Raw genomic sequence first — 16,694 nt, forward strand, 5'->3', positions numbered from 1 at the left:
GTTTCCTTCTGAACACAAAATTTTAATGAAATATGCAATAAAATCAGTGTTGATCTATATTTAGACATGTTACTTAAATATTATTGATTGGCGTCACTAAGTGTTGTTAATCTTTCATATAAATATTGAGGTCAAATAAGGTCGTTTTAATGTTAATTAGTCCATGGTCTTCCTGGTATTGTAAAACCGGTAGAGGTAAAATATAATTCAAAAATAAATTTCAATTCTAAGTTTGATATTACAATTTTTCTCTGGTATACGTGGGGCGATCTAAGAATTTGTCGAATTTTCATATAGTGTCATTATTATTTGTCGCTCTACAATGAAACTTTTAATGAACATCAATTATCCTTCTCTTGCAAGCGTGCATTTGCGAAACTTACATATTTATTTTACACGCATTGGCAGTTCTGGATCATGTCTTCCTTTTTTTAACTGAGTAGCATTTTGTTTGAGTGCATTGTATCTAGCAAATATCTCCGCGTAAACGACAATCAACAAAAATATGTCCAGAAATTAAAAATCATGACAACTGTAGATAATGTATGTCATTATTTATTTATGATGCATGCATTCAATATTTATGACTTAAACAATTTGTATCAATAAACATGAATTTTCAACTTAAATATTGTCTATTTCTACCACAACAAACAAAAAGGTTAGACGTCTTATTATACAATATAATATATTCAACGTATTATTTTCTGGAACCTTTGTAAAAATAAAGGATTTGAAAGATGATTCTTGTTAAAAGCTTTTGACAAAAATCATAAAGGCATATCAAGTATTTAGCTGTATAACAAAACAAGTATTCTTACTTTATAACAGGGATATAAGGAAACAGCCTGCATGAACATTTATTTCATTTAGCTTATATACAATGTTTATAACTACAAACAATTATCATAAGGGGTGATGTTGATATTTTAACAGGAAAAGAAATTCGATTGCTTTTTAAGCGTCCAAATTGTTGAATATTATCATCTTCATCTTTAACGTTGTAATGACTACCAAATCGATATCGGTGTCGATAACATCCATAAGCAGTACCGAAATGTCCCATAGTAGTAGTAGTAGTAGTGTAACATAAAATCTTTCAATTTCTATTTGACGGAGAGATTGAAGGAAGACAAATCTATGTCAAGTTGAAAACACAAAAATTCCGACAAAAGATAATCGTTTATTTGTAGTGGCGTATATTTACTCTCATGTGTAGGGAAGCTACATATATATAAGGATTACATACTATCTTGAAGACAAATTTGTTAGCCGATAAACAAAAAATATTCAGGAGATGTAGATCGTGTGAGGACTGTATATTAAAATAAATTCTAAAAAACACGCCTGTAACAACCACGCTATCCTTCATAGTGTCTTGATAGGCCTTCGGAATGAAGAGAAATGTTATTCTATAATTATATAAGCTTCTTTAAAATGAAATAGACAGGAACGTTTACAGTACAGTTAGGTAGGTATGTACAAACACACAATCTCTTATATTCGAAAAAAAACACACTGTTACATTATTGTTCGATTGTGAGCCGGGCGGCGCTCATGAAAGTAATCTCTAACCACTTCGCAATATTCGTGAATGGCTTTGTCTGAGAAATTAATGACTTAGAATTTGGCGTGAACATTAACAACATATCAATGTCTTTTTCACTGTATTTAGACCACATTGCTTTTATGGAAAATATCAAACAATGTCAGATAGAATTCAAATGGTGTTAAGCAGAATGTATCCAGATCCATACTGATTTTCATGAAAATTTTGAAAATGTTTTTAAGAGTTCAGTATTGTAAAGTGAACAAAGAAAGTACTTTACAAATCCAAACGGCACCTACAATCCATGTAAATTACCAAAAGTGGCCAAAATATGCAAAAAAACGCCCTTACTGAGCTAGTCACGCAGTGAAAATATGATGACAAAAACTGCAACATTAGTAATTTGTCACATAATATAATATGTCAACTATTTCATGCTTCTTGACCCCTTTACTGTTTTTAAAATGTTAGTATACTTTTCACAATTTTGATTTTTTAAAAAATATCTTGCATGCAGCTTTAATACAAACATACAAATCATATTCTGAACCTGATGTGTTCATGAGTCTTAAAGGGATACACAGGCAAAATTTTCATTTCTTCGTTTTGAATTTTTCAGTCATTTATCTGTAAATGGCCTCAAAATGAATACACTAGGCAGTCACAGGAATAAAACTTTTCTCCTTATAAAGAATAAAATGGTGGCTTCCTAACCTGACCCACGCGGGTCAGGTTAGAGCGTTAAGATTTCACAATAATTGTCACAGTGATATCTGGAAACGTTTAAGAACATGACAAATGATTGATTTAGGTTTGTTTCAATAATACTACATCTACAATATATGTTATTGTAACTTCCATGGTTTGTTCAAGTCACATTACTAGTTTTAAAACTACTCGGTGATTCTGTCGGCGTCTAAATTTCTTTCAACATATATAGATATTTTTACGCTTCAAACCTAAAATATATAGAATATTTACAGAAATTCTTGCTGGGACTTTTACAAATGTCATTATAGCGTGATTCGAGTACATAAGATAATTTTGATATTTTTGCCATAAATTTGCCTGAGTATCCCTTTAATCAATTGCAATACTTTACACTAAAATATTTACGTTTTTACATCAGGTGAAATAAGTTCATTAAGGATGATGTTTATTTGTTGATTTTTAATTCAGTTATTCACTAGCAGTCCACTAAATGTGTTAAACCTATATGAGTTTTGAAAAAGCTGGCGGTTAGAACCGGGCGCTGTGGATTTGACCCAAACTTTTGCTCCTTTTTGTAGCCTTACTATTGCACCAAAAGTGTTACAGCCATAAGCATCATCACCAAAGTTGCTATCTGCTGCTATAACGTTATCATCCAACACCAAGCCAAGATAGGAATGTTTTCCTTTATAAGCACATGTATGAACAACAAACTGGTACAGTCCTCCAACAGGTGCTGTGAACAATCCCGTAGACGTGTCGTAACCTGTTTCCTCGTTAGTGAATGTCTTCTCGAATATGAGAATCTCATTCGTAGTATCAAGAAGCATGTCTTTCAAGTGATGTGCGTAGAATGCGACTGGAGGTTGTTCGAGTTTTCCTGAGAATAGAAATAATATTTTTGCATTTTATATCTAAAATATCTAACTCAAAGGGCCTATGCAAGCATTAAAACCTTGTATTTATATTCGGCCAATATCTGTAGAGTTTTAATAATTCAAACAATTAAAAACTTGAATGTCTGAATGTAAACAAAATCATCTGGACGTCTTATAAGAGTTAGAAATGTACATATGGAGCAACATTGTTTGTTATATATTATTGACCACGTGATATACCAAGATAAAACATGAGTCAAGTTTGCAACAATTTAATTTGCTATGATCCGTTGTAGATAAATAGTAATCAAACACAATTGATATACAATTGGTACCAATACCTTGGAGCTGAATAAGTTTCTCTTTTTCAGCCTCGTTGCCTAAACTCGTTAGGTTTGTTATTGTTTCCTCAAATAATGTTTTGAACGATTCTGAAATAAAGTATGAAAATTCTTTTAACTCATATCTAACCAAAGTTCAAGGGTATTAAGTTCGTAAGTTTTCTACTAAGCATCCTATCTCTATAGTTGCTATTATTTCGGTCTCCCTTGGAAATAAGAAAAGTAAAGCATGTATCATTTATTATCTTAATGTCATTCATTACATGCACTGGTTATTGTTTAAAAACAATTAATGGAAATTTTAGGCGTATGTGTGATTTTTTTTTGTAGACACTCGTACATTCAATGTCATTTTTGCAACATTAATAGTTTTATAAATTGTATATAGTTTACAGAAAGTTAAAAATTGCAGAAATATATTGTTTGTACTTTTTTGTCTCGCTTTGACTCAAATTTACTATTCCAAATAGTTATTAAGATATACAATGAATTTTCATCTATATTACCAACAATTACAAATTTATACATTATTAGAAACATGCACAAAGTAAAAAGTTTATTTCTTATTTTATTTAAACTATTTCGGTTATTTGCAACATGTTTATACATGTCATGAAATGGTGCCATTTCGAAGATAGTTCTTTAGTACATTGATTTTAGTACATCATTACGAGAAGTAACAACACCAATTGAACTGTGCAATATAATTGGCTGGGTAGAATAGTAAAATAACATCTTATTTACACAATTATAAATCAATGTAATGAATTAAGCTCAGCCAAAAAACGTTAAATACAATATTTAAAAGAGGGGGGTGTATACAAAAGCTGTAATTCAGTGTATAAAGCACGAGAATTTTCCAAGAAATAAATCTCATAAGTTTGGAGCTGTTACGCTAGGGAGAGTTACTCAATTAACGTTATATATCTAAAATTCATCGTTTAGCTCCCTTGACTGAGACACCACAAAAATACAAAAGTTTGTATATAAAGTATCTTAAACTTAGCATTTAGGAGTTTAAATTTGACCTAAGAAATGTATATTTGATTTGATATATTTTTCTATTATACCTTCTCTCCCTTTGATCTCTTCTTCTCTCTTTAACATCTCGTCCGTTATGTTCCCTCTCATATCGGCAAACATGTCCGTAAAATCAGCAACTGTTTGTTTAATGTCACCTAATGTACTGATGATATTATCCTCAGTTTTCTTAATTTCATTCACCATTGTTTCTACCTTAATTTCAGTCCTAATCATTTTCTCTAAAAGCTGTTCTTCATATGCAAATTTAGAACATACAGGCTCTCTAGCCTCAGAAAAATTATAACTATATATTCCAACGACAATAACAAACACAAATAACAGTGAAAACCTCATTTTGATAAAGACAATTTCAACAGAGAAGCTTTCTGGATTAAACCCTTTAGCGAAACTGTTTTATTTATTTATAAAAAAAAAACATGTATGTATGAATATGAGGCCCGTATATGAATATTTTAGCACAACTGCATGGATATTAAAACTGGAGAATCAGTTATGGGTATCATAGTTCATTTGATATTTTATGTCACAATAACTTTTCGGAAAATAAAATCTCAAAACTCGGGTCATGTTTGCACATACGCAATTAACGAAAACAGCCATAATATATAAGTATAGGCAAAATTAAATATTTATTATTAAAGCGGCCTTCGTCTTTCAGTTTTTGTGAGAAAAAAGAGTTCATTTCAAACTGTACAATACAATTTTGAAGAATTACTGCAAGCTTCTTTAAAGTTTTTGTAACTAGCGAAGCGTAAGAGTATGTGATAAATTGAGACATAGCTAATTTGTTCATCTAAGAACATTATAAGTGTATTATTTTATTGTTACAATTTACTTTAAATGATTCAAATAATCTATATTGGTTTCTTATGGAGTGTAAGTTATGTCCGTGTATGAACATCACAATACGAGACCTTTTTTCATTTGTCTTCTATTGGAACACCTCTATTTATATATAGTATGCAGGCTGAATTTACTGCAGGCATATGTTGTTATTTTGCTCGTTTTCATGAGTTTCAAGAACAGTCATTATCATGGTCATTTATAAACTGATTTATTTACACCTCAATTATTATTAAATAGGTTACTGGTTTACTCTTTGTATAAAAGTTCAAACCGGCCCCAAGGAATGACTGACAAATGAACTTTAAAAAACATTTTGCAATAAAATATTACTAGCTTTATTTCAAACCCCTCCTCCAGGACCTTTTAAAACCTGTATGTCTCAGATTTAAATGTTATCTATCCTAATTATCATTTTATTAGTTCGTCATGATTATTGGGCCTAGATCTTCAAGCTATGTCTTTATCTTAACCGCTTTGTTAAGAAATTTGCCATGGTTTCATGGGAAATTCTGTTTAAACATATGGGTTTCAATTATTTAATCGTTGTACATAATTCAAGCGTAAATTGTTTTTAGGAAGTGAGGATATAGCCATTTCACAGAATTCCGTACGTTAATTTCACATTGTGATGTGCGAATGGATAACTACGTAATTATTTTTTTACATTAATAGAAAAGTCAAACGTTTGTATGCCGCCGAATAATTTGCATTACAATATAAGTCAAATACATTTTATTCTATTTCTTAACAAGTGTATGATTTTTTTTCTTTTGCCTATAAATTGGCAAATTACTTAAAGACACATTATGCTTTTGAAACGAAGAAATTTTTACCCCGTTAGAAACGGAACACCTGAATTCGATGGGGTTCGAATAATGATTTCAGAGATTGTAAGATGTTTGTGACCAAAAAGGAATGAGAGCTGAATGAGAACTTATTTGTCACAAAATAGCAAAATGTACATAAAATAGCATTTTGACTTCCATACAGAATACTATATGTATAAAAATTGCCAGAAAGCAACAGAAGTGCAACGATTTTTGTGAGCTGATTCCTCTATTATCTCGGGATACTTAAATATTACATAATAAAGAATTTCCTGCAGGCTACCTGCCAATGATTCTATAAATTATTGGTGATGTTTAGGAAATAGATATAAATTTTGAGCGCATAGTTGCTGAATAATGCACAATTCGAGTTAAATGCTCAGGAATATAATTTCAAAGGTTAACAGGCGAGTGTTTAATTAAAAAAGATTTTGACGATCAACCATGCATTATTATACCTTAATGCAGGAAAAATACTATCTTATTATATCTTAACATGCTTAAATATAAGAGAATTTATTACAAATAATTTTGTACTACATTTAGCGTAGAAGTAATTTTCGTGGTTTCATTTGGTTTTGGATGTCATATATGACGTCATAAGACGGGTAAGCATTCATTTTCGATCCTGTGCATGCATTGTGTAATAATGCACTTGATCCTATCTGCTTGATAGGGGAATTGATTGAAGAGGGTTAGAATAAATTATCAAGCATTAATTAAAATAAAAATCAAGGAGAAACTACAATCAAAATAGATGTACTGATGGTCTGATTATGAGCAACTGCTTTTTATACACCCCAATTAGAAAGTTAGATGGTTTTTATATTCACTTAAAACAGACTGCAGAGATTGTGATAACTATTGTAAAATTGGAATTAATACGGTTCTCTTACCGTTACAGTTTCGAAAATAACGCAACAGGTTGACTAATGTATTGTGACGGATAGTGCACCATGAAACTATAACGGTAAGTTTGGTACAGGTCTACGGAATACCTGGGAAAAAGTCACATGTACCGAGTTCCGGAGAACATCTATTGTTCCAGTGACTTTAAACAAATCGTCGATAACATTGAATTAAAAGAAGTTTTTGACGATTATACTGTCGGCGGCACGTGATATAATTACTTACTTCTACTCTGAGAAATAGTCAAGTGAAATCAAAACTGTTGCAGAATTGAGAACTAATCGACCCCTTAAATCAAACAATGATTATGAAATCTACATAAATATGAATCTTACAGAATATGAACGTTTATTATATAGCCAGTTTAGAAGCGGTATATTGGCACTTTCAATAGAAACTGGCCGCTAAATACCGGTAGGAGAAATGGTTGAATAGAGGCTATAATGATTTTGTCCCCCAAAAAACGACAAAGACGAAAAACATTTCGTCTTACAGTGCACCATATAGATCAAGTATATTTTTGAACATAGTTTTCTCTCTCAAGACTCTGTTTACCTTGCAGACGATTATAAAAACATTTAATTTGTTAACTTCCTAGAATATTGCTCTAATTTGTTGTAATTGCTTATCTCCACAGACGTTCTTTTATGTTCCGCATTTGAAGCAAATACTATTCACTTATGAAAGCCGAACTAAATTTTATACGATAAGATTAGAATGTAATGTAATCCAGATGATTTATTTATGTCTTGACTGTAAATTGCCATATGCACTATTACAATTACTGTGAGAGTTCTATTAACTATTGAAGATACCGTTATCGTTATTTACTCAAGCATATCAAAATACGTGTACTCCTTTGTAATATTAGACAGAAATAACACCTATCCTTCATTCAATTTATTCCATTTAATTTTTGTTATTAGCAAAGTGTAGTATTACACATGAAATGTGTGTAATAATTAGCGGAATCATTTTACATGAACAACTAGAATCTTTAAAATGAAGACCCTTTTTCTTTCTTTCCCTTTTTTCGTGTCTTAAAGATTTTGATATTAATGATTCGGGGACAGCTCAAATGCGATAATATACCACAAAAGAATTGCGAAACATACCCCTTAAACTATAATCAAGAATCATAAATCTAATTTACTAATCGCTCTTCTTAAGTTTAATATATAAAAATGACTTAAATGGTATTTGAAAACAATCTATAATATATATGTAAATACATAATGACGGCATTATATAATGATTTCTGCTGACTCATAGGCCCATAGGACCGGGTGTTATGTTTCTTTTTTCTTGTAGATATGTATAATTACAGATATGCATATGTCACGAAGATAAGATATTTACTTACTTATTTACTTACTAATAAATATACAAATTATGTTATAAATAAATGTATTATTACATAAATATATAGGGGGTATTGAAAGAGTGTAGGTTCAATACTAAATTGACAAGTTAAAGCGAGCCTCTGTCGAGTATAAAATCATTATTTCAAATAGTTAAAAATATTTAGTAATGAAGCTACACGATTTTATATTTCTTTTAAAACACACAGAAAAAAGACAAGTTCTTTCATTTATACTATTGAGGTATATAGCTGACATTTGGCGCGTCTTTACTATGTCTGTATAAAGTAAAGTTAAAAATCAGTAAACTAATTTTAACGTATTTCATTTATCATGAAGAAATGAAGTCAATTATTGTTATTGATCATACATTATTAAAGGGAAGTAATGCACAAATATTTGTTATGTAAAGTTACATAAGTTATTCCCCTTCATTTGTTTCAATCACTTTTCATTAAAATTTTAGATTTCTTTTTGTGGATTGTATTGATAGGCATTACCGAATTTCTTAAGTATGAAAGATGTATTGAAGCTAAATAACATAAAGTATGATAAAGATAGACAAATTCTTTGGTATTATACGAGATGTATTTGAATGCTTTTTAAGTATTTTTCTGTCTCATTAAACATTCTCACATTTCATAAACAAAGATATTTTAGTTTTATATCATGATATGTTCATGTCTGTAAAATCCATACAATATATGATCATGTAAATATATGTATCATGTTACATAGCCACTGTATCAGCCTCTTAAATACCAAGTAGTGTACAAGAAAAGCATTGATGCAAAGCATCAAAGGGCGACGCCAAAAGAATTTGATCCAGGTTTGCACCTAAATACTTAACAAAAGATGTGTACTTTATAGCAGTACCATTTCATGTGACCTGGAGGCTTGGCCCAGTTTATGTTGAAACTTAAACCAAAAAGAATAGACTCTGTCTTGCCAAGATGCAAAGACAATTTATAGTCAATAAACCAATCTTAAGATTTACTTTACCAGATACAAGGATACCTGAGTCATCATCATATAATGACAGGCACAAGTATCACACCTGGGAAGAAAAAATATACCCAGATTAATAAAAAACCTGTGTTCATCTTAAAAGTGTCAAAAACCAAAAAAAAAATGTAAATAATGACCCCCTTTAAAAATATACTATTAACTTTAAGTGTATTTTTAAAGGGGGTCATCATTTACATTTTTTTTTTTGGTTTGTGACACTTAAGATGAACACAGGTTTTTTTATCAATCTGGTAATATTTTTTCTTCCCAGGTCTGATACTTGTGCCTGTGCATATAATAAAAGCTTATTGCTTAGTGTTGCAGACATGTCATTGACATATATTAGACATAAAAGAGGACCTAAAATGAACATCAGAGGGACACCATAGGTATTCAGAGAGAAGGAGTACCAGCCACATTCACCAGCTGCTATCAGAGATAAGACTTGAACCATGCAAGAATGTCATTACATATGGCAGATGCTTGAAGTTCCATGAAGAAGAAGAAAAAAGAACTTCTTCATGTGCAGTATAGTGTGATCAACTGTACCAAATGCTTTTTGTAGATTTAAAAGTATCACGCAATACTGCCTTTGTCCATTTCAAATTAAATGCAATCTATTAAATGAATCAAACATGTGTCAGTTGAAAAACCACTTCTAAACCCTGACTGAAACTGCCTGACCATGACTCGAACCCATGACTTTCAGAAGACCAACTGAGCTATCCCGGCCGGCTACACATTTTCTCTTTAATAATGAAACAGTTCTAAACCTAAACCTTTTTCCCCACTATATTGATTCATGTACTTGAATTTCTGATGTTTACAGAGCATAGTAAATTAAACTAATGGTTATTTGCAGTAACAGGATGAGAAAAACTTTCAGCTTGACCAGAACTCAAACCTGTGACCCACAGAATAATGTACCGCGGCTGTAGCGATTGAGCTATCTGGCCGCTTACACATTTTCTCCCCTAAATAGTGAACAGTTCTAAACCGTGACAGATATTTAGATTTTTAAATTAACAGATAATTAATTCTTAATTAATAAATAAGAAAAAAAAACCTTACATACTCATAGTCTTAATTAAAATAACAATTTATATAATTATTATTGTATAATTATTTTTACTAAAAAGGGCTAAGACAGTTATTGGTTATGCCATTATTTATAACAGGTCAATTTGAAAGTGAATATAACTGTGCTAATACATGTACAATATCTATGATAAGAAATTTTATGAAGGCTGATTTGTATTTTACATCAAGGGCACCGGGCGAAAACATGAAAATGCAACAAACGAACCACTTTGTGGTAGATTGTATTTTCATGTTTTCATCTGGCGCCCGGTTACTTTTTGTACTTTGTTGGTTTTCATGTGGCACAAATCACCCACTATAAAATTTAGTGTACAAATTTATTCAAGGACAAGTAACAATCTACTCTATGAAAAGTATGTTGTCGGGTTGACTCTGGAGACCTGGAGGTTGAGACCGGTTACAAATACCATTACAAATAGATAAGACAGAAGCTGTCCTTTTCAAACTATGCACATGTTAGAAAAAAATTAGAATAACTATTCAGAACATGATTTTTTGAGGCTTTATCAATTATATTGCTTGATCCAAGTTTCAGGACATTTTCAATCAATACATGTATTATCATTTATAACTTTAAATGAAAGTCTCATCCCTTTAATAATAATGACATAACTGCAACTCTTTAAATTCAGAAATATTATAAGTCTCATCATACCAATATACTAAGATATAAATGTATGCACATAACATTAATAATTCCAAGTTTCTATTAAATAAATATGAAATATTGGGTATATAAAGCCAGTAAAAGTATATATATATCAATATTCACTCATCAGGGCCTCTATGCTTTTGATGACCTTACAACTGGTAAATTTTATAAAACAAAAATTGTAAGTAATACCTAAAATAGACAGAAAAGAACAAATAATTTAGTAAACATGAGTTACTTCCCCATGAAATAAAGAAAATATGAAACCCTAAAGAACACCCTAAACATCAAAATTAAGAAATGTTGCAGGCTCATTTTAATTATGCCATGCAAATAAATGGTAAAGTATTCATAAAAAAGTAGATGGCCATGTGACAGCAGTAATTGCAGAAAATCGGATAGTTGTCAACATCCGGATACTGGTACACTTTGTAAAAACAACCATTCTGTTCAACAGATAAACGTAATATGAATAAAATCAATAGGATAATCGTTTACAACAGTCCATTACCTATCCTAATACTCATTTGCAGGTGAACTTTCTTCTTGTAGGAAAGTTTTGAAAATATATAAATGAATGAGCATCAATGTAGACCACAACGATATTTGAAATCCGGGTTTTAGTATTGTCAATAAAACAAAGGGACAAGCTGTTAATCAGAGCCTGCAATTTCGTGAAAATAATATCACAATGCACATGCTTTTTATATAAAGTTATTAAATACAAATATAACAACATTTTTGTTTACTTGATTTTTACGAATCAAAATAAATATAATTAACACAACATGAAATTAACTGCTAATAATAACAGCTTCTTCCATAGGCAAAAATAAAAAGCATTCCATAAAAGACGACGCCGCTCACCGGCGTCGCCAACAATAGTCGCTCGTGGTGAATAAACGTACACTGTGTTGTTTTCTGGGTTCTCGGTCCCCAGGGACATGTAACCGATATAACAATGTCATGTGTCATTTATGTATTATATGATGTCTTTGTCTATGTATATATTTATGTAATATGAGCTTGTTATTCCTAAACCAAATAATTAAATTTCTGTTTTGTTCTATTATGTGTTGTATAACGCAAACGACCACAGTACAGCCGTGAAAAAACATTTTCAATGAGTCACAAAAGCGCCCATGGTATGTGATTATTATTTTTTAAATGAACAAAAATATAAATTTCCAAACTATTCGTAAAAAATGCATGTTCTTCATTACATCATTATAAATTTGAGACATATTTTTTAACTGTAAAATTTGCTAATTACATTTAGGTTTTTAACACTTGTCTGTCATTGCAAAAACATTCAGACACACATGCATCTCATTGTTTCCTCCCAAAGTTATTTAAACATGGGATAATATGTATCCAGCTAAAATATACCATAACAAACTAATGCAGTAAATTATCAGTTGGTGAACAGAGTTTCAAAGTAAGGAATAAGATACAAATATTGATGTTTTTTGATATTCATCTTATAATAGCGCGTGATATTCATCAGATGATATTGATAATAAAAAACATACAAGAAGAACAAATGTATACATGTCATGTTTATTTGAAAACGCGACAATATAGTTGTTTAAGTTTACTGATAAACATAGCAAAATCTTTTTGAAGACTGGTAATCAAAATATTCGTCACATACGATCATCATTGTATGAATATTTGTAAAATATCAGATAAATAATGCCAGAAACAAAGTTGAATGAATTATTCATTCAATTATTGACAAGTATTCCACTAAATGTGTTCATTCTATATGAGTCTTGTTCTAGCCGGCGGTTATGAGCTGACCATGTTGATTTGACCCAAACTTTTTCTGCCGGTTTTACTCTTACTATTGCCCCAACAGTACTACATGTGTAATGATCCTCATCATAGTTTGAACTTGTTGCAATAACGTTATCTTCCAACACCAGACCAATAAAGGCATATTTTGTATAATAAGTACATGTATGAACAATAAACTGGTACAGTCCTCCAACGGGCGCTGTAAAAATCCCAGTGGAAGTGTCATAACCTGTTCCCTCGTTAATCACACTTTTCGTAAATATAACAATCTCATCTTTTTTATCAAGAACCAAATCTGTCACGTGATGTGCATGGAAAGCGATCGGAGGTCGTTCAAGTTTTCCTGAGTACAGAAAAAAGTAAGTAAGTACATGTTTCTTACAATTGTTTCGTTATGATTTGTTTTGTGTTTGTATATCTGGTCATGAAGAATTTTAATGCGTATCAATCGCCGATGGTTAAATATAAAGAATAGCCAGACTTCCTGATTTTAATTTAGAATTCAATTTGTAATATAAGCGTTTGGGAAATATCTTATGAATATCTGTGTAAAACATGATATTTTTAGAGCTATAATAGAAACTATGTTTGTAAAATAAAGATGATGACATGTATTCAAAATTAGTATATATACACGTAATTAAATAAGTTTAAAGATTATTGAAGGGTCAGTTTATATTTACAGCAACAGGTTAGTTGAACAAGTTCTTAATATTTTAAACTGATTATTGATGTATTATAGTACGTGAATGCATTTAAAAAAAAAACAATTGAATATCATATAATGAAATAAGATACACAGTTTTGGAAAATAATCCTCTTGAGGATGTAAAATGAGGAAAAATACCTTGAAGTTCAGTAAGTTCTTCTCTTTTAGCTTCCATATCACTCGTGAGGTTGGTTCTTGTCTCATCAAATAAGTTCTTGAAGGATCCTGTAAAAAATAATATCAAAGTTCAATAAGTATTATATGTGTTATTTTGTGTACATGTGAACTGTTTGCAGAAAGTTTTGCTGATAATACGAAACTAAAATCGAAATATATTTTTACATAGACATTTGTGTTACTTTTGAAATGAAACTTTAAGGAAGCAAAACAACATGCATTCTAACAGTTTTTTTTCCTTGCTCTCCTTCTAAAATCAAATTTCATGTTTTGTCTTGAATTTCTATTGGCTAAAGTGTTAGCCATTTTCTGACGTAGAATATAATATAAGGGGAATAAGATATTTATATTAAGAGATTATATATTATATAAAATAAAGATGAGGAAATGTATTCAAAATAAGAAATGTAATTGAATCTGTTGAACGATGATAAGAAGGACTAGTCTATAGTTACAGCAACAGGTTGGTCGAATATAAAAGAAATATTCAAACTGATAATTGATAAAATATTGTACGTGAATGAACTTCAAAAGATCCAACTAAATAATAAAACCAACGGAATCATAAAATCAAAACCAGGTTTTGGAAAATAATCATCACATGGAAGAAAAATGCGAAATAATACCTTTTAGTTGAGTAAGTTCTTCTCTTTCAGCTTCCATGTCACTCGTGAGGTTTGTTCTTGTCTCCTCAAATAATTTCTTGAAGGATTCTGTAAAAATAATATCAAAGTACAATTACTAACGGTTATCAAAGTTCAATAAGTATTATATGTGTTATTTTGTGTACATATGAACTGTATGCAGAAAGTGCTGCTGATAATACGATTCGAAACTTGATTAAAAATATAATTTACATAGACACTAGTGTTACTTTTGAAATAAAACTTTAAGGAAGCAAAACAACCTGCATTCTAATATATATTCTAATTTTCTTCGCTCATCTTCTATAATCAAATTTCAATTATTTTTTTCGAGTTTCTATTGGCTGAAGTGTTCTATAGGCCATTTCCTGACGTATTTCAATATAAGATTAATGTATTCAAAAGTCAGGGAATATGTTCACTAATAAGAAAAGCCAATATGACGAGTTAACGTTGTTCTTCACGGAAACATGATAATCTTAACATAAATATCTACTGCGATTCTTGTTTTTTATAGATCAGGAGTATACAAAAAAGCAGAAATATCTCAAATTTTGACATACTGCAGTGTTCTATGACGCACCAAATAGAAAGAGCACGAGATCAACACAGGACAGAATAGAAAAGAAGAGTAACAATTAACCAATGTCCTTTTATTAATTTTATACATGTTCATGCTCGTGTTAGTAAAATGTTGAGCACGAGGCTGTTAATCATCAATCAATTTTATAAAAATTTAAAAGTGAAATATTACTTATTTTATTGTTGTTATTTTCATTTAAGGTTTTCTCATTCACTTTCCCTTAATTCATTTATTGATTTATGTTTATAATAATGTTACAATGCGTTTTGTAACGATGAACATATTATAAGTTTGCAGCAATAAAAGTTATGCCATATTCTACCGTTCATAAATACAGACATTTATGGTAAATATGTCAGCTTTGTGACCAGTGTATGAAATGTCTTCTTTTTTCAAAAAACTCACTGATTCTTTAAATTTTGAATATTCCACGCATTTATGATATAACAGATTTCATCATTTCAGTTTTCATAAATCAATACAAACTATTAAGTTAAACTGATTCAGACTTAAACAACAACCAGTTATAAATTATATGCTTAAGAAATAAGTCATTTTTCGCAATACACCAGTAATATTTCGGTATATCTGTATCATTTTCTAACAATGTAGATGTGATTTATTACCTTCCCTCCTTTTGATCTCATCGCTTCGCTTTAACAGTTCGTCCGATATGTTTCCCTTCATATCCGCAAACATGTCCGTAAAATCTGAAACTGCTCGTTTAATGTAGCCTAACGTACTGATGACATTATCCTCAGTTTTCTTAACTTCATTCACCATTGTTTCTACCTTAATTTCAGTTCTTATCATTTTCTCTAAAAGCTGTTCTTCATATGCAAATTTCGAACATATAGGCTCTCTAGCCTCACACATGATATAACTATATATTCCAACAACAATTACAAGCATAAATGATAATGAGAACCTCATTTTGATGAGAACAATTGCAACAAACTCTGAGAAGCTTTCAGGATTGAACCATGTGAGAGAAACTGCTGTATTTATTCAAAGAAAATATGTCAGTTTGAAAATGAGGCCCGTATATCAAAAGGCATTCTGAAGAGGAACAGAATTTCACTACTCGAGTCATACAGTACACGGAATTTTATGCATTAAAAGAAGAAAACAGGCATAATGAAATATCTTTATTGAGTGGGCGTAATTTGCTTAAAACAATACTGAGTTGATATTGCGATCTTTTTTTGGTCTATATTACAACCGTTCATGCTTTGACTATAATAGACCATTTCTCTTATTTCATTTATTGTACATGATACAATAAGTATGACATGCGACCATTGTTACACACCAGTAGCTACTAAAAACTTGTGGTTGAGTCTTTACGCCCATTTACTGAAGTATCTGATTTGTTCCCGTTGTTGTTCGTATAAATTTCTTGACAAAATATATAGCTATCATTAAACGATCTTTTTCATCTGTTTAGCAACCCTGCCAGACATGACCTTAGCCGCGCATTTATGACATGAAAATAACATACTCGGCTTGTTCATATTATGTTTATCCAACCAGTTTGGTCAATCAATTATTATT

At 30.6% G+C, this 16,694-nt stretch overlaps 2 protein-coding genes across 2 annotated transcripts; both read right to left on the reverse strand.

The window, feature by feature from the left end:
- Positions 1-2,635: 2,635 nt before the first annotated feature.
- On the reverse strand, positions 2,636-4,885 carry LOC132739210 (uncharacterized). The gene is made up of 3 exons (XM_060726874.1): positions 4,550-4,885; positions 3,480-3,569; positions 2,636-3,140 (listed from the first exon to the last, which is right to left on the reverse strand). The coding sequence occupies exons 1-3, from the start codon at positions 4,854-4,856 to the stop codon at positions 2,725-2,727; spliced, it is 813 nt and encodes a 270-aa protein (XP_060582857.1). The 5' UTR covers positions 4,857-4,885; the 3' UTR covers positions 2,636-2,724.
- A 7,226-nt stretch (positions 4,886-12,111) lies between these two features.
- Positions 12,112-16,127, reverse strand: LOC132739211 (uncharacterized). Its single transcript, XM_060726875.1, has 4 exons — positions 15,767-16,127; positions 14,540-14,626; positions 13,875-13,961; positions 12,112-13,370 (listed from the first exon to the last, which is right to left on the reverse strand). The coding sequence occupies exons 1-4, from the start codon at positions 16,071-16,073 to the stop codon at positions 12,955-12,957; spliced, it is 897 nt and encodes a 298-aa protein (XP_060582858.1). The 5' UTR covers positions 16,074-16,127; the 3' UTR covers positions 12,112-12,954.
- Between the last annotated feature and the right edge of the window lie 567 nt (positions 16,128-16,694).

The sequence above is a fragment of the Ruditapes philippinarum genome, unplaced genomic scaffold (assembly GCF_026571515.1).
Source record: "Ruditapes philippinarum isolate M1 unplaced genomic scaffold, ASM2657151v2 ctg3270_1_1_1_1, whole genome shotgun sequence".
NCBI lineage: Eukaryota > Metazoa > Mollusca > Bivalvia > Venerida > Veneridae > Ruditapes > Ruditapes philippinarum.

Coding starts and splice junctions, on each gene's coding strand:
- LOC132739210 (XM_060726874.1), bottom strand. CDS start 4,856: ATGAGGTTTTCACTGTTATTTGTGTTTGTTATTGTCGTTGGAATATAT. Junction 3,570..4,549: donor AGAGATCAAAGGGAGAGAAG/GTATAATAGAAA, acceptor ACTTTATTTCAG/AATCGTTCAAAACATTATTT. Junction 3,141..3,479: donor GAAACTTATTCAGCTCCAAG/GTATTGGTACCA, acceptor TTCTATTCTCAG/GAAAACTCGAACAACCTCCA.
- LOC132739211 (XM_060726875.1), bottom strand. CDS start 16,073: ATGAGGTTCTCATTATCATTTATGCTTGTAATTGTTGTTGGAATATAT. Junction 14,627..15,766: donor TGAGATCAAAAGGAGGGAAG/GTAATAAATCAC, acceptor TTATTTTTACAG/AATCCTTCAAGAAATTATTT. Junction 13,962..14,539: donor AGAACTTACTCAACTAAAAG/GTATTATTTCGC, acceptor TATTTTTTACAG/GATCCTTCAAGAACTTATTT.